The 25436-nt window shown below is 42.5% G+C and overlaps 1 protein-coding gene across 2 annotated transcripts; it reads right to left on the reverse strand.

The window, feature by feature from the left end:
• Positions 1–519: 519 nt before the first annotated feature.
• HMGCS1 (3-hydroxy-3-methylglutaryl-CoA synthase 1) lies at positions 520–25068 on the reverse strand. Of its 2 annotated transcripts, none has more exons than XM_054986792.1 (10): positions 25000–25068; positions 10991–11448; positions 9590–9715; positions 8985–9149; positions 7865–8033; positions 6746–6916; positions 5647–5753; positions 4340–4465; positions 3480–3643; positions 520–2453 (listed from the first exon to the last, which is right to left on the reverse strand). In XM_054986792.1, exons 2-10 carry the CDS (start codon positions 11436–11438, stop codon positions 2361–2363), a joined length of 1569 nt encoding a protein of 522 aa, XP_054842767.1. In that variant the 5' UTR covers positions 11439–11448; positions 25000–25068; the 3' UTR covers positions 520–2360. The 2 variants fall into 2 exon arrangements, with proteins under 2 accessions (XP_054842767.1, XP_054842766.1); XM_054986791.1 differs by lacking the exon at positions 25000–25068 and adding an exon at positions 12704–12783.
• Between the last annotated feature and the right edge of the window lie 368 nt (positions 25069–25436).

Below are 25436 nucleotides of genomic sequence, written 5' to 3' on the forward strand. Positions count from 1 at the left end.
GCTTAATGGAAGAAGGGCATATGGTTAAAACAAAATATAAAAACAGGCTTTCCCCTTCTTTCTGCCATTACAAGCAGCAGAGAGAACAAAAGAGACAGAGCAGCAACTTTGTGATAACACTTATTAATTTGATCACAGAGCTAGTACATCTAATGCCTGAGGTCAGACTACTATTCTTTCAAGACATGCGTAATCTGAAAAATTTGTCCCAGCAACTGCAGTTGCAAAAGAGAAGAGGACAGGGAGCTGGAACCCTTTACCCCTCTGGCTGCTGTTTAAAAAGCTATCGAAAAGAAGGCATGGTTCAAGTGTGATTTTTACAAGAGAAAATAGTAATGGAAGTAAGCATTAAATCCCTACCACCAACTGGTTTTGCAAATGCAAAGGGCTGATTTCTCAAATTTAAAAGCTTGTATTTTTATAATAAACCAACCCCCCCCCTCCCCAAGATGAAACTTGATTCAAGTCCGGATGGTCAGGCTTGTATAGAATCCAGAAACACATGAACAAACGCACAGGTAATTCAAATAACTCCAAGTTTATTTTACAAAGCTTCTGCCTCATAGTTTGTGAGGTTTATAAAGGTTAATTTTGTGCTGTGGTTCTTGGCCTGTCCATTGCCTGCAATGGACTTGGTGCTCATCAGGCAATGTGCGAACAAAACCCCCCAGCTTATACCCTTGTCAAACTTCAGCCACAGCACTTCAGACCACTTTCATCAAATCATGTTAAGTCAAAACACTTCACCTAAACATGCTGTACAGATATTGATTATCCCATTTTAGTCAGTGACAGCCTTTTTTAAAGAAAAGACACTTTGTTACAGCCAAACCTTATATCCTGTAACTTGGCATGAGACGTATTAACTCTGCAAGCCTTTTTTTAGACCAACCTTCTTTATGCTGAATTTCACAGCAAAATAAAACTGAAGACAAAACCAAGAAAGCTTAACGTAAATACAATGTATTTTACAAGCCAGGAGCTCTCCCTCCTTTAGTTCCAGTTTACATCCAAGCCCACCCAACTTGCTCGCTGGCCATCCTCAAGAGGTTCTGTTCCTTGAGTGATGTTCGTACAGCCTGCTGCAATGACCAAAGCACTTTCACTGACGGACTTCAAAGTCAGCCAAGAGAACCATTCCAAAACAGTTCTATGTAACTCCTGACCCATCTAGCCAAATGCAGGTCTGGCAAATGCTCTAAAGGCACCTTTATTTTTAAGCACAGCAGGTAGCTAACAGAGGTTTATCAAGTCCCCAGCTGGTCACCATACATCATTGGTGGGCTGCATTCAGTTTGATGGGTCACTACCTGCGCAGGCATGCTCTATGGTATGTGTTTTGAGAATACAATCTTCCAGTACTCCTGCAGAAGCCTATGAGGTTTTAAATAAGGAGTCCAAAAAATGCAGCTACACTCAGGAGTTGAGAACCACAGCTACTGCTATAGGATCCAACCACACACAGAGGACAGCCTCAAGGAGCAAAAAGTTCCAAGATGAACAAAAATAGTTCTTGGGGTGAGAGTCTGACAAACGCTTTGTTTTCACTGAAAGAAACTTACAAAGCAAGCTCTCAAGTAACCTTTATGAAAGATTACATGTGAAGTTCAGAGTTAGCTAGCGTGCCAGTCCCTCCTAACATGCAAAAGAGCGTCACCATTTCAATATTCTGCCATGAGCAGTTCTAGGAAAAAGGGATCACACCATTGGAAATCAAATTAAAATCAGCAAGTCTCAGACCTCCAGTTTTGTGGTAAGGGTTGTACCGATAATGTACCAATTGGGAAAGGTTTCACCAATTAACAGCACCTTGAAAAACAAGCCAGCTGCACACTCCTCAAAAACACGGGGGGGTTTTGAGGGAGTGGAACATTTAAGAGACTGGGTGCTTAACACCATTAAGGCACGTATAACCCCTAACATTTAAGATGTTAAAAAGACTCACAAATGGCTTAAGGTCACATTAATTTCTCTCAATAATGGCTTTTTAAAAGTCTTGGTTCCTCCCTGGACGTGTATTTTGTCCAGTTTGCAGAGATTAAAAACAGGAGGCAGGATAAGCTTAACTGGGGTTTTCCTGAGCCTAAATTAAAAGTACCTATTTCTTTACCCATATACATTAGATCAATTATCCTCAGGAACAGCCTTTGGTCATTTCTTTTCCAAGAACCTGTGGATTTTTAGTGTTATTAAACAACGCGTGTCAGCAAACCGCATCAAAGGACAGAGCCTCAAGATTAATTCTTTTCATGCTCCAACTAAGCAGTAATGTACAGCAGAATATGAGTAACAACAGTTAATCCCTTGTACATCCCCCTCCCCTCCTTAATTTTTTCCACTTCCCACCTCACGGAGGTATCTTAATGCTCCCCATTGGAAAGGGAAACAGCAACTGCTTCAGAGCCAGTTTTCCCAGGGATCCTCGGCACCTTCTTGGCAGGGCTAGGGATGTGCTAAAGGAGGAATTAAAAAGGCACAAGTTAGAACACACAGTTTTAGCACGATTGCCAGTTATTTTACTTAGAGTTTCCTCAAACAAACAGGTTAACAAGAAAAAAAACAATCCAGACAGCTCTCTTTTGGAATCTATACTGCATAGGCAAGAGAAACAGTTCCAATTAACCTTCAGGGACTGTTCAGTACTGGACACAGATTATATAGAAGAATGGATCTGAAAGAGAATAGCCGTGTGAGCTCAGGAAATAAGCAGCATACGTGGTCTCCTTCCACTAACTGGCCCAAGAGTGAGGATTGGAACCTTGGTCTTCTTAGGCCCGGCCTAACATAATTACAGTAAAAGGTCTGTTATCTGGCACTAATGGGGAATGGGGGTTGCCAGTTAATCAAATGCGCTGGATATTCAAGCTTATTCCTCTATCCTACCCTGGGCAAACCATAGTGATCAAACCCCCTCCATCAGGAATGCTACGGTGACAACACCTACACCTGGCAAGACCCTTCCCCCTGAGCCATTAAGCCATCCTAGGCAGAAGCTGCCTGGGAGTCAGCCAGCAATGCTGACTCCGAACAACTTGAGGCAGGCTGAGAAGGAAGGATGTACACAGGATGATGTCACCTGGCAGCGCCGGGAGTTTGAAGTCCAGAGCCAACAAGATTGGAGATTGCAGAAGACTGCAGACTGATTGGAGAGGCAGAAGAGAGGCACACATCAAAAGACACAGGGGTATGGTGGCTGAGGGGGAAGAGCTTGTCTTCCAGGCATTCTGGATAATCACGTGGCAGATAAAGCTTTTATTGTATAAATGCCACACCAGCTCAGCTGTGTATCCGGTTATGGAAATCCTCTCTTAATATTTTCAAACCAGTTAGCCATAACTGTAGTCAAAGTCAGTGCCAACAAGGTCATTAACTCTAGTTAAGGAGGGAGGGAGAAGGCAGCAGATGTTCTCGATCTTTCAACGGTCACCTCTGCTGCATATGCACCTGCCTCATAATGTTAAAGGGGGAGTCAGACTTACTTCATGAGCAAGGCCCAGGTGAACAACTTCAACTCCTGCTTCCAATGGCCCATCACCCAGCAGGGGGCGACGAGCGTAAGTTCTTCTGTGTTTTTCATCTACTTGCACCAAGTACCATGTTCCCTCGCAGAGGTCATCCACTGAGCATTGTGGAGTATAGTTGGCTATAAAAACAGACACACAATTCTAAAGTTTATCCCTGGTGTTAGCACAACTGTAGACCTTCCCCACAGTCCATCTGCCCAAAGTAAGAATAACGTAAAAGATTCTGGCTCCTTTCTGCTTGTGCTTAAAAAGTACCAGAGAGGGACTGGTTTCACATGTAACATGGGGACAAAAATAGGAAGTGTGCTCATCATTCTCACTCTGGAAGAGGAGTTGGAATGGGGAAAAAATTCAGTATCTGCCCCACGGACAACTGATGCAGGACAGTGCCAACCATGCCTATGAAGATGAGATTTCTCCTTTGGCAGGTCAGCCTGGAAGCATGGATACAGGGAGCACGATTTATTTGTACTTCCCATTTTCAAGCACTAGCACAATGTTCATATGCTTAAGTACAGCATAAAATCATTCCATTCAAAAGTTAAGACATGTAAAACCCATGTCTTACTTACACAAGTCTTATCTGGCACCGGTTAAGGTTGCTCTTCATGCCAGGCCCATACTTAAGGTCTCCCAATGCTATAGTGACCTAGATAGGTATGTTATTTTCCCTTACAAGACGGAGCTTACAAGCTAGGCAGCCCCATTTTTAAAGGGAAATAAGCTTCAGGATCCCCTTTATCAACCACTTCTGCTTAATGTTGTCTCTGAACTTAATTCGACAACACGGATTCTTCCCCATCTTTGCCACTCACCTAGGTGATGAGTCTCCTGCCTGAGCATCATGTTTTCTGCAAACACTTCTGGCGAGATACATTTTCTTGAATCAAGCCTTGCTTTCAGATCAGACAGGCTTGCAGTTATTTTATCCAGGGAAGAACCTGCATTACAAAACAGTAATTATTTTGTTTTCTGGAAAGGTAGTTTAGTATTTTGTGAAAGAATAGCTATGTTACTGGACGTTTAATAGTTTTGGGAAAGAAGAGCAATATCTTTATTGTCTGCTATTACTTCTTCCCCTTCCTTCATGCCCATGTTGCAATGCAGTTAACTTAAAAATCCAAGTAATAAAAGCTCAAGATTAGTTGCACCAGAGCATAGCAGGCCACAATAAAGAATAGATTAAGCACTGTATAGAAAAGAGTTTGCCGGTTATCAATAAGTTCCATAGCTAACGGCTACTAATAACTATGCCAGCATAACAATACACAATGCCATCGCTGCAAGAGATCCAGTGTGGCTAAGTAGTTAAGAGTATCAGATAAGGATTAGGGAGATGTGTGTTCAAATCCCTGCTTGGACGGAGGGTCACTGGGTGATCTTGGACCAGTTATTCTCTCAGTCCATCTATCTCACAAGTCTATTGGGAAGGAACAATGAGTTCATTTATGCCACCCTGAGCTCCTAGGAAGAAGTGTGAGATACGTAGGAGGATGGATAAATTAAAGGATGTCCTGCTAAAGATGCAATGATATGCAACACACTATCACAGGCAATCTTCTAGTACAGACTGTGTAGAAAGTTTCACCAAAAACATGCCTCACAGCATTTACAGCCAACTTCCTATATGCAGAAAATCTTGCCCAGAAGAGGATCTGTGTATGCTCAAGAACAAGGAACATGCCCTTATTAATTAGTCCTTGACCCATCCAGTCAATTCATGATTTCTGGTGTTGAAAAGTGGCATTGCTCTTAGTTGTTTCTTTACCTATGCCTGTTAATATCAATGGTTGACACCAGCTATACGGAACCTTTTGTTGTGGTAGTGGTGGTGGTATTAATATATCTAATTCTCAACATGGCCTTTGGAGGGCTGTTTTGGGCTCTGAGGGATGACCCATGGAGCCAGGCCTGACAACTAGGCAACTTGCTACCAGTTGACTTGCCTGGCTATTTGCTACTATTCAACAGCAGCCACCCCATTAAAGCGAGTATGGTGTAGTGGTTACAGTTTCAGACTTGGATGTGGGAAGCCTGGGTTCAAATCTCTACTCTGCCATACATCATCAGTGACGCAACTGTAAGGTGCAGCAGCTGTATGTTTGAAGCCTTCATAACTCACCAGGGGTTGCATCTTGGGTAACCTTGATAGAATACAGGGTTGCAGCAAACCCAGAGCCATAAGAGAAAACACCAATCCTCTGTCCTGCCAGTTGCTGAAGGGAATACCTGCATAGAGGACAAAATGTTATCACTGATCAGATCAGGGTAAACTAGACTTCATGACCTTTCTTTCCTGGATATTTGTATTCAAAGTTTAGTTAGCTCACTTTTGTCAGAGCCCATATCACAATTCCCGCCCCCCCCCCGATCCCGCCTTGCTTGTGCACTCTTGATAATGTGCTTCTGCGTCCTACGTTGCCTGCAAGCTCTGCAGAGCACATCCTGTACTCTTTAAATTGCAGAGTACAGAGCTATAAAGGACAGTGTAATTGTCTTCAAGGGTTTAGCTACAGGCTATTCAGGTTGAAATTACTCGTTTCTAGACCTTTCCAGTTCTACCATACCACCACCTAAGTGCAGGCAGAGGAGTTGCGCAAAATGATTGCTTTAGGCACATTGCCCCATCTAGGTCACAAGACAACAGATGGCCATTTACATCTTGTACACAGATGCTGGTAAAAGCAGCCTGCTAGCTCTAGTTTGTTTGAAGTTGACAAAGCGGCAACAATGCTTTTTATAAGCACCATACACAGTCTGATTGCTCCAGAGCAATGACATGGAATTTTGGATGATGCAACATAGGAACCATGGTTGCTGCTATCCCCATAACAAAATAACCTTATCTATCCAGTGTAAGCAGCCAGCATCTCTACTGTTAAAGGCACTCTTCAGATTCCCATTCTGTAATTTAACATCAATCTGCAGTGTTGCTTCGAACACACAATCATTCACTTTCTACGGTGCTGTGTGCAATCTTTAGATGGTGCTTATTTTCTGAGGTGAGAAGCATGGGACCTCAAACCAGTATGGGAATTATTTCCCCTCTCTAGAAATTCCTTCCCTCTAATGAGTGAATGCAATTATTGATTATTCAGTGGCAAGGAGAACGCATTCTACATTTTAAAAGGCACAAGCAGATTGCGCGGCTCAATTTAAGTCCAGCCTTTTAGTAACTGAAGTCAATCACAACCACCTTAACAGCCTAACTTCATACTTACTGAGCTAAGAGAGATGCGAGGCAGCCATAGACTGAAGGTGTGTACATATTCCCATTCTGATTGGATACAAGTAAGGAAGCTTTGGTTTTCTGGTTGAAAAGCTCAGCACTGGCCTTCATGAAAGCTTTCTCCACATCCCGATCAAAGTAAGCGTCTTCCAGTTTTACATCCCTGAGGAGCAAGGCATGAAAATTTACTGCTATGTAATAAGGCAAACTGAGAAAGTTCTAGATGAGGTTATAGAAGGTATCTACACTGTTAGAGTGACGTGCATTTGCTTTTTCCTTCAGTTAAAAAACTGAAGAAGTATAAACAACCAGGTGACACACAAATCAGTAGTATGGAGGGAAAAAACGGAGAGGGAGGTAGAGTAAACTTGCAACCAACAAAGAAGCCAAACTAAACCAAAAAAGTAATACGTAAAAATCAAATCTATTCTTTGAAACCAATATAGTTGAAACCAGTAGTTCCCCAAGTTGGTGGTATTTCCACAGGAGAGGGGGGGGTTATCTAAGGGGGCACTAAGAGGAAAGAGGGTAGCGGGGGGCACTGGAGCTTATTTACAATTGACCAGGCTAGATCCTAGAGGGAAACACCTTCCTACCTTCAAGTTTTGCCTCTGCATGGTGCTGAAATCTGGTAGAAGTTATTAGAATATTTAAGTAAACAAGCCTTTAGCCCTTTAGTCAGACTAATTTAGTTTAATTACACTAAAAGTTTTAATTGAATTTTGAATAAATGCGCAATTAGTTGTTACTGTTTTGAATTCCATTGTTATTATCTTTCTTATTGGATCATGAAAACTGCAAGTCTGAATAATGATGCTTTTTACAGGGTAAGGTAGAGGGCACTGGGGATGAGTTTGTGGAACCAAGGGGGTGGTGGCCCAAAAAAGTTTGGAAACCACTGTTTTAAACTAATCAAATATCCTTTAATAAATGAACAAAATACCTATACTCTGCATTTGCTATATATATATATATATATATATATATATTATGAGATCTCTGCTACACAAAGCAGCTAGATATTTACTATTGTTAAAACTATGGCAATATTGCCAGATACCAGTGCCAGCACTATCTGTAAACCAACTTGAACAAGATTACTTTAAGTTACCTAAAAGCTTCCAGACCATTGTAGATCCCATTTTCTTTCACTGGTGCCTGATCACTAAGGAAGTCATTCAGCAACAGACGGGCGACTGATTTCTGTACAAGCTTGCAGTATGGAGAGTGAAAGACCATGAAGCCAAAATCATTCAAGCTGAAATCTTTGTCAATTCCCTCTGGAAAACGAAGAGGGGAAAGGTTATTAAGTCATTATACATTTTCGTTTACCCCTTTCTCTATTCTTCAATTCCTATCAGCTTTTTAAAATAGCCTATTGTAAAGGCTTAATGTAAAGAGTGCTGCCCTTCATGTGCACATGTTCTGCATCATGTTTAGCTCACTGGACAAGTCACAGGATTACATGTGTAGTCATGTGGCCGGGGACGGGGAGGAGGGGAACAAGATACCAGCTGCTGGGCTAAAGTTTCAGAATGTTCTGAATTGCACATACAGAAAACCCGCAAAGGTAAGAAACTCAAGTTGGCGGGCATATCAAATTCGTCATGCTGAAAAATGTCATTTGTCATACAAATCCCACCCCTCAACACACTGATATATGTCAAGACCGCTTGAACATATAACTGCTATGATGCACAGTGCTGTACTGAATTTTCTGGAACTGAGAGGGAATGGAGTGAGGATGACAGGTTATTGCCAATGGTTGCCACTGCATCCCCCCAAACAAATCATCTTCTTACTCTAAAAGCATTTAATTTCAGAGCCCTGATAGTTTAACTGAAGTGTTGAAATAGGTGTTGCAAGTTCCTTTGAAGGCCTCTAAAAGAACTGATAAAATCCCCAAAGGTTATGTTTGACATGCCTGTCTTAACAGTACAAACATACATATGGTAGAGACAGACCGTGCACAAATGAAAACATAAGTGATTTATTAAATTTCTGGTATTTATCAACATTATTCTTACAGCTACCGCATGCTTGTGAACAGCATTTAGATGCTAAATACGCATGTTCTTAACTCAACAGAAGAATCTTGACAGATCATCAATCATGGATAGAAAATGCTTCGAGTCTGTCACAATTTTATGTATGCTGCAGGGAGAGACAGGATCCAAAAGACAGACAGCAGAGTTCTGGGTTCTGTAACAGTGCTTCTTAATGACACGTACCTTTCTGCCACTGAGCACGGATTTTCTTACGATAGACAGCATAGCAGCGGTCCAGAGCACTGAGGTAGCATTGTATGGACAGTTTTCCATCAACCACAGGATACTCAGACACCATATCAGGCTTATAGAAGTCATAGGCATGCTGCATGTGTGTCCCACGCAATCCTAGAGAAAGAAGTCCTATGTGATACTGCATTCAAGGAAATTGTTCCTTCCTAAACATACCACCTGTGGAACTGGAGGACCTAAGGAGTGCAAGAGATGATGATAGTAGTGGCAAAGGGAAGAGGACTGACATGCTTAACAGGACAGAAAGCTATATTACAGACTGCCATGTCATTCACACAAATTACTATTTACAAAAGCTATCTTCTGCACGAGCAGTAAAAAAATTAAATGAACAATAAAACTGCTTCTACTTCATCCTCTTGCAAAAAGAGGAACAGAAATCTAGCACTCCTGTTCTCTTCTGATGTTGGAACTTCCACAGAAGTAGCTTTTTCAGGTTGGAACAGCTATGTATGCAAGCAAGTGGGTTGGAATAGTGTCAGTGGCGACTTCATGAGATGTAGTAATTCTTCAACCAGTGTAGTTAGGAAACTAACCTCTTTCAAAAATCAGAGGTGCATTTGGACCCACAAGCATAGCGACAGCGCCAGCTCCTCCAGTTGGCCTCGCATTTCCAGTTGCATACACAGCTATGTCTCCAGCAACAACGAGTGCATAACGTCCTGTAAAACACAAGCAAAGACTACGAAAAGTCTGCATAATGCTGCTGGAATTTTCAGCAGTGGTCATTTGGGGCTAGAACACCAAGTATCTTTACTTAATATCAACTTCTACTGAATTCAACAAGAGCTGCTCCTGAGTGAAGATGCACAGAACTGAGCAGCGTTTTGAGAGTCAAAGATGACTGTAAGACAATAATGTTAATACTTGCAATACTTGCCATATAAAATACTTCGTATCTTTTCATTTGTCTCAGACTACTATTTTGTAAGCAATGAACAAAACTGAGGATGTTTCCGGAATGCAGCTTTTGCAGGCACCTACAGCACTTGTCATGAAAGGTAAGGAGAGGGGGACGTCCCCAAAGGAAACAGTACTAACCAGCTCTAGTATTTAATATGCTAGACTCACCAATTCAAATTCTGCTGCCCACCCCGACCCCACTAACTTGCTGGTCCTGCAGCAGCCAGTATAAAGATCAACACAATCCCCAAGTGGCTTGCACGTTTCTCACTCTTATGAAAGCAACCTGAGAGAGCAACTTTCCGAAGGATGTTCAATGAATGCAGCATGGATTTGTAGACTGATCCCTGGTTGAAGGCCAGTGCTTTCCGCACTAGATCAAACAGGTTCCCAAAAGGTGTGCATAGTTTTTACACACTCGGACTTCCAATTTCCCATTGCTACAGCCCCGAGATATAAATGAGAGCCGTGCTTGTTCAGTACAGAGACTGACATGATTATTGCAACACAAGCTCTCTTTTCTTAGGCAGTGGCCCATTTCATTCTACTGTGGCACGCCTAATCTTATCCCACAGACTGATGATGGTCACTGCCTATAAATGGAAGTACATGGCATCTTGCTTCTATGCTCCTACTAACCAAGACAGCTTCCTTTGTGAAGTCTGCCCATTGTACGAAAAGGCCCCAAACTGTAATTGCCACTAAACTTCACTGAAGTCCACAGGATTTTTAATAGCCTAATCCTATGCATGAAGCAAATCCCACTGAGCCTAATAGGCATTACTCCCAAAGTAACTTGGACATCATAAGGGAAAAACTATGTCAAAGCCTCCATGGCTATTTAACAGTAGTGTGCACTGATTATTTAAAAGCCCTCTGCCTGTGTCTTGGCTGAGGTATGAAAATGGAAGTCACTTGGGATAGACCACCAATTGCCTATCCCTAGAAGTGTGCTTAAAAAGATTGATAAATCTTGCCATCTACTTTTGCAAGTTCTCAAAGATGTGGCTTGCTAGTGCAGTTACCAAACTTACCATCCCAAGAACTGGATTCCACCCAGTTAACAGCATTGAAGAGAGCAGCAGTGCCTCCGTAGCATGCATTGGTTGTGTCTATGCCTTCAACATCTGTGTTGCCGGATTCTTCAAACAGCTGCATCAGGACAGTCTTTACAGATTTGGATTTATCTATGATTGTCTCTGTGCCAACTTCAAGTCTCCCGATGCAGTTGTAGGAAAGATTGTTCCTCTCCATAAGCTTCTGTACCACAGTGAGGCAGAGTGAATTGATATCCTCTCTATCAGAGCAGAAGCCCATCTTGGACTGGCCCAAGCCAATGGTGTACTTCCCTGCATCCACTCCATCAAATTTCTCCAGCTCTGCTTGGTCAACGTACTGGGAAGGAAAATAGATCTCCAAAGCAACTATTCCTACATCTTTCGGCCAACAGGCTTCAGCATTCACAGGAAGAGATCCAGGCATGGTGGTGTGGCTAAAAGAAAATGACCAATATTAAATATGAAGAGATTTATGAGACAGCTGTGAGGCACAAACTTCATGCATGTTTGCTGATCAGCAAGTACCATCAGAAGGTCACAATCTTACTATAATCAGAACAGCAAGACCTGCAATTTTGTCTTGATTGGTAACTGACACAATTGTATCATGGGCAGGTCCTTGGACACAAAATGAGCTGCAGAAATAGAACAATTATCATGATGTTGATAAATTACTCATATAGTTCTGTAACAATGTCTCTAGTAGCGATAACTAGCCCTTAGCTCCAGAAACAGGGTGTGTAGCCAAATAGTAATTCACAGTAACTCAAGAGCCCTGTAAACATTGGTGGAAAGAATATGCAACAACAATCTGCAATGCAGGAGACAAAAACAGTGCACCAACCTGTACAACCTGCCAGGGTGGTGGTGGCTATTCCTGGTGACTTTTTTAAAGCTGCATAACGACACCCCCCACACACACAGGAGTCAGAAGCAAGCCTTTGTACACTACTAGGGATGGCTTCACTAGCTTGTCAGGCTCCAAATAAAAGATACCATATCCTCTTGCTAGAGAAATATGGAAAATCAGTGTAGACGCTAAGCCTCTTTCCTGAGTGTGCTGGGCAGAATTTTGGCCTCCAAAACGTTATGCCACATCAAAAGAAATTAAGTTTGCAGCTGCTTTCTGTTTCAACAGACTGACATGTTTCTCTCACAGGAATTAAAATGGGAGCTCTAACTCTCAAAATCTCATATCCTAGAAACTGAGTTGGTTTTTAAGGTGCCAATGGACCAACTCTGGCTGGCGTGTCTCCCCCTTTCCTTTAATGTGAACCAGTTAAACACATTTGTGACAAAAAGTCCCTCCAAGGCAGGGCTGCCAGCTCCAGGATGGGAAATTCCTGGAAGGGGGGGGTGGAGCCCGAAGAGAGTTGAGTTTGGGGAGGGGAAAGTAGAGTCCACCCGCTAAAACTGCCACTTTTTTCCAGAACTGATGTCTGTAGAGATCTATTGTATTTCCGGGAGATCTCCACGTCCCACCGGGAGATTGGCACCCTTACCCCAAGGTGTCTTTTTCTTGCACTGCCCCAGGTAAATGCTCCCCTGACTAGAAAAAGGGGGAGGAAAGCAGCTCGAGAGTTCCCTCCCCAACCACGCGTCTGACGGCCCCAGAGACCCTCTCTACAGAACAAGCTCCTCTCACAAGGCCCGGATCTCTCTCCCCACACCCAACCGCCGGTTACTCACGCAGGACGAAACCCCATCCCTGGGCCCGGAGTCTCCGTCAGGCGCCGGGACAACCCACAGCGCACGCGCACATCGCCCACTCAGCCACTGTCACCTTGAAGGAAAAATGCGACCGAGCATGCGCGCCGGCCCGCACGCACACCCACCCCTTCAGGTCACACCCACACTCCCGGGGCATTGGCCCACCCACCCGGCTCTGGCGCCAATGGCACGCGAGCGTTCCGGCCCTCCCTTTCCTCCAGCGCTCGGAACGGGTCGTTATGCGCAGGCGCGGACTCCTCGCCCGAGAAAACGACCAAAAGTCAAAGCCAGCGCAGTGGCCCGTTGCTGTTACCCGGAGCTATGCATTTTCTCCAGCGTGTTGCAGCGGCCGCAGAAGCTGTTGCGAAACGGTATCGAGGAAAGGTGCCTCCTTATGGTTTGTGCCCTGCAACGCGTCTCTTTGCCTCCCACGCAAGAGGCCTGCTCTGACGTTAAGCTCAGTAATCCTAAACAGAGCAAGATCCGAGTTCAGTAGCACCTTAAAGACGAATTAGATTTCCAAGGTATGAGATTTCGAAAGTCAAATTCCCTTCGTCAGACATAAGTTGTGGAAAAAGGAAGGAGTGTTTATAATCCAGGCAGACAGTGGGAGGAGTATTGTAAATTAGTATCAAGAAGCTTCCTATTATACATGTTGTAATTACTTCTTAAAAGGGGTGCAAAGTGCAAGGAATTAGCATCTTTACTGAATAGAGTTACGAAACCCATTAACTTCAGTGGAGTCAGTTCTGTTTAGGATTGCACTGTAAATCTACTCCAGCCAAACATGACTCCTTGGCATGTATGCCCGTGTACTTTCTATTCACACTTAGGTGTCTAGGTAGCTGTATATCTAAAAATGTAATGAGTGTCTTTCTCTCCCGGGGTTGGTTTCAAAACATTCCATGCTGTCAAAATGTTTGCATCTATACTTAAGCTAGTATGTACAGAGGCAGGCAAGAAGGCGTTTCCTTAACCTGATTTCAGTTTAGGGAACAGGAATGTTTAGGTTGGATGCACCAAGGCATATTACAAAATCAAAGGGACTTTTTCTGTGGACATTCAATTCATTAAGATGCGTGGTTGATAAGAGCACGGTTTCATAAGAACAACATTCTTCCGCACTGGAACTGGGATTAAGAGAACACTTTGTTTTGGATTTATTCACTGTGTGCTACTGCACGCATTACACATAGTTTCAGGTAGCTTGGCCTGCAGAACAGCAGGAATTGCTGCATATCACATAGGGAGCCCTAGAAGTGTAACAAACAAAGGAAGAATCTTAACTGCACAGTAAAGGGAGAAATCAGAAGCGGGTCTGATAAACTATTGCAGATAAACTATTGCATTATAGATCACAGGTTGGGCAATACATGCATTTCCTCACCAGTTCTATGAAACTGTGAAGCATACAACGTAATCTCTTCATACGCCAGCTGGCACAGCGAGCACAACCTTTGAAGAGTTTCAAGGAAAACCAAAGTCCAGCAAGTAAGGCAATACCATGCCACAGCCAAGTGGAGCATTTCTCTAATGTCCATTGGAATCTAACCTCTCTGTATTCAGACTGGATTTCTTTAGCAACAGGTGACGCTTTTCAACTGGCAGCAGAAAAGTTCCTGAAAGGAAAGTACCTGTGCTATTTCTTTATAAGCATTGGTCCCTGATTGCTTCTGCTTCAGAAAACAAATCCTCTTGGAAGTTGTCATTTTTCCTGATGACAGTTTCATGGTGGAATCTGGAAGCTTAACGAAACTACCATGTTCAAGCAAGTGATTTTCACAAACTGTGCCTGACCTTGGTGGTGGTGAAGAGTGCTGTCAAGTCATAGCTGACTTATCGTGACCCCAGTGGGGTTTTCATGGCAAGAGACTAACAGAAATGATTTGCTATTGCCTGGTTCTACAACTCCGGTTTCTGCTGGAAATCCTCCACCCAATTATTAACCAAAGCCGACCCTGCTTACTTGTTCCCATTAGTACAGCCATGAAGCCTCTGACCCCTAGGGTTGTCAACCTCCAGGTGAGACCTGGAGATCTCCTGGAATTACAAATGATCTTCAGACTGCAGAGATCAGTTCCCCTGAAGAAAACAGCAGCTTTGGAGGGTGGACTGCATGGCGTCACATCTCTGATGGGCTCCCTCAATTCCCCAAACTCCCACCTCTCAAATCTCCAGGGATTTCTCAATCTGGAGTTGGCAACTCTAGTCCCAACTTCATTTGGCAAGCTATAGCTCACTCCAGAACTCATGAATTTCCTGTTGGTGGCTAGTGATTCTAAAAGACTTACAGTGAGCAGGTACGGTAAACAGAGTTTAAATGCACAGGCCTGCTGCAAATCCCAGGTTGACACTTGTAATAGAGAAAAGCTGGATGGCTTGATTAACATCCTGAGAGGCCCTTGGCTTTTCAGGAAACACGCTTAAGTGGGAACGAAGCCATAAAATCCTCTTATTGCCTGCGAAGAAGAAATGTTCCCCCTTTATGGAGACAAAACAGATTGATAACCATTTGTCCACCTGTCAAGAAAAGTCAGGATGATCACCTTGTTATGATTAGGCAAACACCGGGGAGGGGGGGTGCTCGGTCCCCATTTCAGGATGGGTCAAAACACAACTACTCCCAGCTGGCATGCAAAGAGTAAAAAGGTTCAGGGAAAGCACAACCCCGGGGAACGAAGAGGAACAGAGTGAAGTCTCCATCAACCAGCCTCTTTTTCAAAGCTCCAACTATTCTTGGGCCCATTCCTCTGAATGGAACATCCAAGTAAAATGAGTGTCTTGTAGACCTTAGCTAGCCTCATGTTTTTTTCCTGTTTCTGTAACACCTGTGCTATTTTCTGGTGCTGTTTTTCTGGGTATCTGCACAACTAGTTATTAGAGATACTAGTTTAATAAAGATTTTTTTTCCTTTTTAAAGATCTCAGACTGTGACCAAAGTTCTTACCTAAGCACTTGGCCATTTACCCCTGCATAGAGCAAATCACCTGACCAGGTTAGGGCACTGGCACACACATGCACACACATAAATAGCCCCCTCAGTGATGCAAATCACTGACACAAAGGGAAAGGCAGGTAAGCTTGAGTGGTAGCAGAATTGGACCTGAACAATAGGAAGGAAGGAGTGTGTGTGTGTTCAAACACTCCCCCTCCACCTCTCTAGCATGCACACAGATTTCCACCATCTCTTGGGTACCAGCAGGCAAAGTGGGTGGGGAGGGTGCTGGTGGATCAGAACAAATAACCTTGAGTTACACAAGTGATGCCTCTAACATGTTCTACTGGCACAGTCCTTGTTCTATATTGATTTATTATGAAACAAGATACACAGAAGCAGGGACGGCTTATAGGGTAAGTTCCACCTTTTGCCTACCTGGCAAGAGTACAATTTGGGGGTGGGGGAGGAGGGTTCAAAGTCAAATTTTAGTTTTATATATTTGTAGATCACCACCAAGAATGCGCATATTACAGATTAACATGCTTTGAATGCAAATTTGCATGCATTGAAACTATGGTTGGGTAACTTGAAAACATATTTAGAAAAGAAGTGGGACGTGAAAGGAGAATTATGGCAATTTGAAAATTATTAGAATGGTTTTTTTTTTATTGGAAGAGACAGAATCTTTACCATATGAAGTGAAGTATTAGCTAACTGTTAGCTTAAATTTAAGTGGACTTGGAGTTAATAGATATTGGTAAAATTAACAAAGTAGATATTTTATTTAATTGTTAGCTTAAATTTAAATATATTTGAAGTTAACAGATAGTAATAGATAATAGGTTTTAAGTCAATAATAATAGATTCGAAGCTAACAGATAGGGCTTAGTTTAATAAAGCAGAACGTAAATATGATATAACGAGTTACAGAAAAAGGGGATAGATTAGGAATAGATTAAGATATAGGGTTGGAAAGCTGTTGGAAGTCCAGGGAAAGGGTGGGGGAAAATGATATTGAGATGATATTTGAAAGTTGTATGTATTAATATTCTCACCTAATAATTTTTTTTTTTAAAAAAATAAACTATGGTTGGGTAACAAAAGTATTTCTTTTTCACACACACCAACACTAAAACTTCTTGAGGACTGGGTGTGCTTCCAACACTTGTTTGGGTCACAAATGTCTTTGCATGGCAGAGGAGTGGATGCGTTTTCCTTCCAGCCATTATGCAGGGCCTACTAGAGGCTTATCACAAGCGCCTGATCAGAGAACTAGGCAATCAGTGCTATTTCATATGCAGCCCTTTAAAAGAGATAGTATCAAATATCATTTTAACATTTGCTTTATGTGAAAAGCAAGGTGGATCTACTCTTCAGGCGTAAGGAAATCCTCATTACTCAAGTCACTGTCTGAACCAGGCCTTCAGTCTCATAATTTGGGTAACATTTGTCAGTTTGTAAACAAGGCATAGACCTGTAGTAATACAGACCAAGGATATATAACAGTTAAAGACTTCATAATAGAGCAGTGAACAAATGGCAAACGTAACTTTAAAAAACTTTAAAAACTCAAAAAAGCATTCGTATCCACATAGAAAAATGTTGATATGTGTCTTCCACGTGTCAAGCTGCCATAAAGTCAATACTTTTAAGTGGAGTATGGTTTTGCCACCCTTTGCTCACAGTCAAGTGAAGACAGTGAGATAATGTGAATTGGGGGGGGGGGTTAGGATCTACCCAGTGCCCCATGCCAATTTGCAAAAACCATGTGCTCGCTTTAATGTAATGAAGTTTTTAACAGAAACAGGAGAAAAAGGATAATTTATAGACATTTGCTATTTACATTGCAAATTGAACTTTTCTAAGTTTCTGCAAGTCCTCTGCTGCAAGCTTCTTGTTGCTGAGGAAAAAGAATACTAAACTAGTTGCAGAAATTCACACACATACAGTCCTTTTGTGCCTAAGCAGAAAGATCCAGCGCTTCTATGGACAAGGGAATTTATCCATACAGGGGTATTTACAACATGGTATCCTCACACAGTATCTCCATACTCAAAGACAAGGGTATTCTTACATTAATGAATCTTTGAACTATCTCCTCAAATTGAAATACGGGCTGACTCGCTAATTCTTCCCTGGATACTGTTTTGGTTTTGTGTGACTGTCTTGGTCTCTCTCCACTCTCAAGAGCTAGAAGTAGAAAAGAGCAAGAGTCCAGTAGCACCTATAAGACTAACAAAATTTATGGTAGGGTATGAGCTTTCTTGAGTCACAGCTCACTTCTTCAGATACCTTTTGTGAGCTGTGACTCACCAAAGTTCATATCCTACTACAAATTTTGTTGTCTTATAGGTGCTACTGGACTCTTGCTCTTTTCTACTGCTACAGACCAACACGGCTACCCATCAAAAGCGTTTGTCTCCCTCTCCAAGTTTACTTCCTTGACATATCTATGAGAGGAGTTCCCTCAACAAGTATGGAAGAGTTCACTTGTCACAACTTACTTTCCTGAGCGCCTGTTCACAGAACTGTTGGAGATGTGGAAACCACTAGAGTGAAGAAAAATGCATTTTACTTTGAACTCCTTGGAAGAAGGGCAAGATAAAAATGCAACAGGTAGACACCTTGTCATTGTCTATTTCCACTATCACACACACTCTGCACATCAGCTCTACAAATGCCAAAACAATCTAGACACCGCTTCAGGGACTATTAGTGGTACAGGTTGTGGCTAATTAAAGCTGAAAAACAGAAACCAAACTGTGTTGTGGCAACCTGCCCAAAGCCTGCACACATAACAACAAGACACATCGCTGGCTTGCTGCAAGCTGACAGCCGACACGGGGAAGCTATTCAAATGGCTACCAAATTAATGGTCATATGGTCTCTGAGAGAGGCAGCAATAAAGCCTGAAAACGTACCAAATTTTGAGTCCCCAAGAAGCAAGCTCTTTCGCTTCCTCTTGGCTTGGCAAAATGCAGCGATTAAATTTATGGAGCTGTACTTCTAGGTTAGTATTATTATTACTGTGTACTTCACGGTGTGCTCGAGAACTGGGCATTCAAACAATTTTACTTTTGTAGACCAAAGTTGAGCCACAAGATGTCACCATCTCCAGGTTTCTTCCTTGCATACTCACTAAGGTAATTACGGTAGGTGGAATTTCTTTTTCTAAAATTTTCTTTTTTATATATAGCAATTCATTCCTCGTTCTGTTTTCCTCTTTCAAAAAAGGAATTCTCTTTGATTCCTCATAACTTTATCTTTGAGGGGTTTTTTTAACCATGTGATAGTATAGATATTCTCACCTGTGGATTTCTGCCTGGCTGTTGTGCTGCTGTAATATGATACAAAGGGTAAAATGCAGTCTGCTGCAACAAAGATATGCTCAGAGAACAGAAGTCCTGACTTTTGTTTTATTGTTTCTTTAATGGCTCACCTTGTTCTTAATTTTTAACCACGCTCCTAGTACATAAATAAATACATCTTAGAGCTCTAAATCGAATCTTCCTCTTCATGAAAGAGGAGCTGATTCGAAACTGACTCAAATTCTTAAAAAGAGGTATAGAAATGGATTGCTGGATTCCAGGGAGAAAATTGGCAAAAGAAGAATTAAGAGAATTCTACTGCCAGGACCCTTGGCTTTTCTCCCCTCCCTTGTATGTCTTGCAGTTGGTAACCTCCCTATTCTTCAGTCTGGATTCTTTCAGGTCCCCTGCCTTCCACCAGCATATAGTCACTTTCTAATTTGCTCAGTTGTGGGGTGGGGGAAGAAGACCGATTTTCTTTTAGCCTATGCATACAAACTCTGTTCCCCATCCACCTTGGTAAATCTAACCCTGTGGAGAAGCAGTGAAGAGGTGGTTCCCCTCCCAGACAAATATGCAGGGAGGAGGGAAGTATTCTAGTTAGTTTCTTGTGACTCACAGTTTTTAAGCAACAGCTGAATAGGTTTCAGCCAGGATGGAAAGTGTGAGCACAACCCCACACAATTGCTTCTGAATGATTTCAGGAGAAAAGACACAGTAACATAACTGAGAAATTTGAGAAAACTCTCCATATGTTATAGCTAGCTACAGGGCACAGCATTATAGTTGAGGGAAATAGGCAACAGTACTTGGAAGGATAAAGAGAGAGGGATGTCTCTAGGAACTGTTATGATGGGAGAAGATCTCACCCTAAGCCACCCCCACACACATGCACACAAACGCCAAGGTGCACAATCAGCTGCAGGATTGAGACTACACATGACAAACAAATGAAGAGCCCATTGCAGAGGAGGCAATTACATCATCATTCATTCATTTAATTCTTTGGCAGTTTAGCGAGTATCAGTGTCCAATACAATCTCTCTTCCTACAAGGTCTCAACAAGAATCAAGCATTTTTCATTCACTGGAAGTGTTAATAAAATCTTAGCCTACTCTACCTCTTACAGATGTTGATTAATCTTCTAAATATATATATAAAGACAAGTGTCCTGACTGACTCATCAACATCCAGCCCAAACCCCTGGACCTAGGAAAATGAAATTTAGGGAGAACATTCCTTTCATGATGTAAAATCCCCTAAGAAGGGATTTTAAGAAATTCACCCCCTAAGGGGGTAAAAAGGGGTACAACGTGTTTTCCCAAAGGGATACTGCTTCCCTGTGTGGCTGGCAGGCTGTTGCCTGCTTGCACCCCCACCCACTGCCAGATCGGCCACTCTTCCCTGATTGGGCCAGCCTTTCAAGGTTATCTGCATGTGCGGGCTGACTGGGGCGCACAATATTCCACACCTCATCCCCCCACACACAGCTGGAACACAGAGGTCATTTGCATATGCAGCCTGATTGGTCCTCACCCCCATATTCTAAACGGTATAATGTTGCTATTGGGAGTCATTGAATGTGTCCTGAGGTAAAATGCACCTCCCAGTCTTCTCCTAAAAGTAGTTAAATACCGTAGCGAAGCACAGGTATCAAGCCAGTTCAGCTATATTTCTATAAGTTTTCTATTGGGTTTGCTTATTGTATTTCATCCAGCACTAGACTTTCATGTTAATCCTACTTGGCTTATTTATCAGCAGATGGGAGTGGTCTTCATCCACGTCCAGTGCATAGTGATTGGCTATTGCTCTCCCTCTCCCTCTCCCCCCCCACACACCCTTCTGTCATCTGCAGCTCTGAGTATAAATACATCTGCCTCATACTTAATGCATTTGATGAAGTGAGTTTTGATTCATGGAAGCCTTCAGGGTGCCACTGGATTCCCATTTATTCCTCCACAGGTATACAATACAGCCACAGTCAAGCACGTCTAAATTGTGTTAGTTTCTGAGGAAATTTAAATTCATGCTCACACCTGCCAATGAAATCAATCTAGTTGGTGTCTAAGGTGCCACTGAACCAGAATCTTGCTCTTCTACTACAGACCAACATAGCTACCCCTCAAAACTTAAATTGCAGCTAGATTACCCTCCCTTTTCTCTCCAAGCATTAATATTGTCTATAGATTTTATGCAAACAGAATTACCAGCAACAATTGAGAATATTAATTCATTAAAAGGCTGAAAAAGAATATTGTGTAAAAAAACCCCTACGTCATTCAAAAAACTTTTCAACAGAAAATGCACCACTACTTGGTGTACCATTATGCAATTATCCAGTTTTTGGCAGAGAAGGATGCTCAACACCAAGCACATATGATGCAACCATTCCTACACAAGAAACTGCTAACTTTAGCCCAATGATATTCCCTTGCCATGCACTTAGCCTTACCCCAGCAGTTTTCACTTCAAAAGCTCCAAACTCTTTTCTTTTTGTCGGTGTACATATGAACCCATATTTAAAACCTTTTCAATTAAGCTAGTCATGCCAATGACGTAGAGTCAATGTAACCACATAGGCAGCATGCTAAATAAGAGAGGTACAGCTCTACTCAGAAGTTCCATTTGCTCAACACACTTTACTGCTGACTAAACGTCCATAGGACTGCAGTGTGAATTCTATGTTAATAAACCACAGACATATTTCATTCTTTGCTATTAAACACTTGTCCAAATTAAAGGCAAACAAATTATCTTGCTGTGATTTAGGGACTTGGCAGGTTAGCAAGTACTGCAACAGAGAAGCATATTTTTTTCCTATACTCACCTCAATCACAGGACATAGATATGCTAATAGAAAGCCACTCGTTTCCCCAAATTGCAAATGCAAAAGTTCAGGAACATCTAGTTCAGATAACTAAGTGGCACTTGGTAGCATCTCACCAGAGTCCATAAAGTTCCCCATGGGAACTAGATGACCCTTTCAAGTATTTTCCCTTTCACTTAGTCCTTTTTAACTACAGTAGGGCAGGAAAAACTTTTTTAGGAGAGGCAGGGCTGAATGACCATTGTTTTGGTTAATGAAGATAGCCTGAAACAGACGTGTCATCTTAGTTCATTGGGAATCCAGGCATTAAGATGAAGTAACAAAACTCTAATTTTTAGATCCTGAAAGTATGTCAATGGACATCATGCTAGAATCTCTGTGACACCTTGTGAAGACTAGAAATACAACACACCAAAATTTAGCTGTGACAAGGTCCCACTGAATAATGAGGCAAGTTTGCTATGACCAATTCCATTACTTTTAGAGAGAGATGCATTCCTCTTCTATACATGATCCCAGGTGGGTAGCCATGTCGGTCTGTAGTAGAAGAGCAAGATTTGGTCATCTTGCTCTTTTATGCATATTTACTCATAAGAAAGACCTACCGTATTCAACAGGGTTTACTTCAAAGCATTCACATAAAGGACTGCAGCTTTCTTGGGTATTTTTGAAAACTATATGCCTCTGTCATGACTTACTCTTGACCAGAATGATCGCAGCGGGCATGGGGCATTGTTAATCCAGAGGAGGAGTTGTCTTGACTGGTTCAAAAATCAGTTCTGTACACTGCTTTCTTTACAATTCAAATTTGCAGTTCTATACTGCTTTCTTAGGAAAGGTAACTGCAGACAGACTCTGGCAGCAAAGTCCCTCTGATAGCCATATCAAATCCTCCACCCATTCCTTTTCAGTTGTTTCCCACCCATCACCCATCCTTATAGTCCACACACAGAAGAATCTGTTCAGCAGTATTGAATTCAGGAATTGGTATCTGTCGTATTCAGTGGTACTCAATTGTATTGCTGCAAGAAATCAAGATAGTCCCCGTAGAACTGTTGGTATCTAATCAGTCTAGTTCCCCGTTTTCCTTGTTGCCAAAGTGGATTTAACAATGGCCACCCTCAAGGTGTGGCAGCTTGAATACCACAGAATAGAATGTTCAGAACCAGAAACTCCTTCTATGTCCATGGGAGTAGTAAATTCTTAGCAAGGGATGTGCACTTAAAATCAGATAGGCAGAACAAAGCAAGGGTTGAACTCAGTTATCTTAGAACCCAGGTTAATTCCCACCTGATTTTATGCTACAGCAGAGGCTGTTGTTTCCAAATGCAATTCAAGAACCAATTAAGTCTATTTGTATATTCAGCTTATTGCTACTCTGGTTTCCTTGGTGTATTGATGAGGTTAAGCAGGTGTTATTTTTAAGGCAAGGAATCCCAGAAGTGGGATGCTTACATTTTGACAGATGATAAAATAGCAAAGGAAAATGCAGCTGGCTCATGCTTTTAAGACAAGGAAAGCAGAAATCATTTTGGCTATGTGAGCAGATTCCACTGAAGGTTTCCTGCCCCAAGTGTGTATGGTGGGGTAGGAACACAAACCAATAAGTATTCTGGTGGAGATGGCAAAAGGCTTTGGGAAATCCCCTTTTTTTAAGCAATGCCTCCCTATTCCCAAGCTCATCCACTCTATAAAAACATGGTTCTTTTCAAGGATGCTGTTGCTGGGAGAGAAAAGATGAACATGTGCCGCACAGTATTTTCTCAGAGAAAATTGCAAAAGATGGAGCTTTCTTTTCTTTTTTTTACACACACAGTCTAAAATTATTCACTAATGCAAGGTAATAATTAAGACAGTGCCTCTGTTCTGCCTTTCAGTGTCTTGGGCTGACTTCAAAAGGCTCACCTGAAAAGAAAGCTAAGGAACTTTTTTGGCATTTGTTCCTATGCTTTCTTTTGTGTCAGAATATAATATAAAATTGCATTAGCCTCTAAACATCTTGAGGCCCTCAAGCTTTCACTTGAATACCAGTGCCCCAGCTCCAAGAAACGGCAGGATTTGAGTTCAACCAACAAGATTTTCAGGGTGTAAGCTTTCGAGCATCATCACAGCGCCCTTCTTCAGACACCTTCAGGGAACTCTGACTCTTGAAAGCTTACACCCTGAAAATCATGTTGGTCCCTAAGGTGCCAGCGGACTCAAATCCTGCTTGTATATTTGTATATTTGCAAAGCAACACAGCGGCCTACCTGAAACAGCTCCAGGAAAGAAAATGTAACACGACAGCTTTTTCTACATTAATCCAAAACGGTATTTTAGGAAATAGCTACTTTTTCTGGAGGGAGCCATGCACCAGAAACCTCATATTATTTTAGGAAAGATAATGAGCCCACCTTTCCTGGTAAAACAAAATGGGGGACCAATGGCACCTTGAAGACTAGCAATTTATCCCAAACATAAGCTTTTATATCTATCCATTAGGCAAATGCTACTAATTCAGCACTTTGAGTCTGATGCTATATGACCCTACTAGGTATTTTCCATGTTGTGTAATATATCACAGTTAGAATTGCTTATGCTCTGTTCCAGCATTTTTGTCTCTGTCCTGGATCTCTGCCAGTTTAAATCTTTGGAATTTTGCACTTATGTATCCTATTACATCATTTATTGAACAGCAGGCAGGATTCCAGTGGCACCTTAGAGACCAGCAAGATTTTCAGGGTGTAAGCTTTAGAGAGTCAGAGCTCCCTTCTTCAGACACCTTCAGGGAGCTCTAACTTGCAAAAGCTTACGCCCTGAAAGTCTTGTTGGTCTCTAAGGTGCTACTGGACTCCATAGCACCTACTGTTCTGCTGCAGACCAACACAACTACCCACCTACAACTATTGTTTATTGAAATTTCTTTGAAATTGACTGTACTGACTCACCATGTGTAATCCGCCATGAGACTCGGTGAAAAAAAGCAGACTATAAATAAAAAATATAAACCGAACGGGTGTACACTTCAATGCAAAATCTATGCCAGGAATGAACGCTGTTGGTTTTTAAAGTGTCCACCAAACTCCTGATTTACTTTTTGTTGCATCCTAACCTGGAATCAAAACCACGGCCAGAAAAAAAAATTCGCTCTCACCCTCCAAAATCACATTAGGGAAGGCAGCAAGCCCATCTTGCCTAGGAGGAATGATGCACTCCAACCCACCTGTGTGCAGCGATGCCTCTGTCCGATTCCCTCACTCGCGCTCTCCGTCGCTGCCTCCTTCGCACTAGAACGCAGCAGCGGCTGGAAAGGCGCCTTTAAACTCGCTCCGCTTGAAACCGGCGAGGTTTGCTTCCCTCGCCCAATCAGAGGCCGGCGTTCTGAAGCCCGCACCTCTTCTCTTCTCCGACCAATGAGCGGCGCGAAACGCATAGAGAGGGGAATGGTGTGAGAAAATGACGACGCGTGGCCAGAGGAAGGGCGCCCAATAGACGCGCGGCTTAGGCACCGGCCGGCGAATGGGCGGGTGACGTATCCGGCCACCAGCCAATGGGAAGCTCGTGGCCGCCTGCGTGGTGAGAGCGGTGCGGGCTGCAGGTCCTCTGGTGAGAAAGAGGAGACTGTCGCCTAGCAACGGGAGGAAGGCGCGCATCTCCAGG

Source organism: Eublepharis macularius, chromosome 8 (genome assembly GCF_028583425.1).
Source record: "Eublepharis macularius isolate TG4126 chromosome 8, MPM_Emac_v1.0, whole genome shotgun sequence".
NCBI lineage: Eukaryota > Metazoa > Chordata > Lepidosauria > Squamata > Eublepharidae > Eublepharis > Eublepharis macularius.

Bases quoted from the DNA above. Each gene is read 5' to 3' on its own strand.
- HMGCS1 (XM_054986791.1), bottom strand. The intron at 9,716-10,990 runs GTAAGTTTGGTA...TGTGTTTTACAG, and splicing joins GGAATCCAGTTCTTGGGATG to GACGTTATGCACTCGTTGTT. The intron at 2,454-3,479 runs GTAAGTCTGACT...TTCCTCCTTTAG, and splicing joins ACCTGGGCCTTGCTCATGAA to CACATCCCTAGCCCTGCCAA.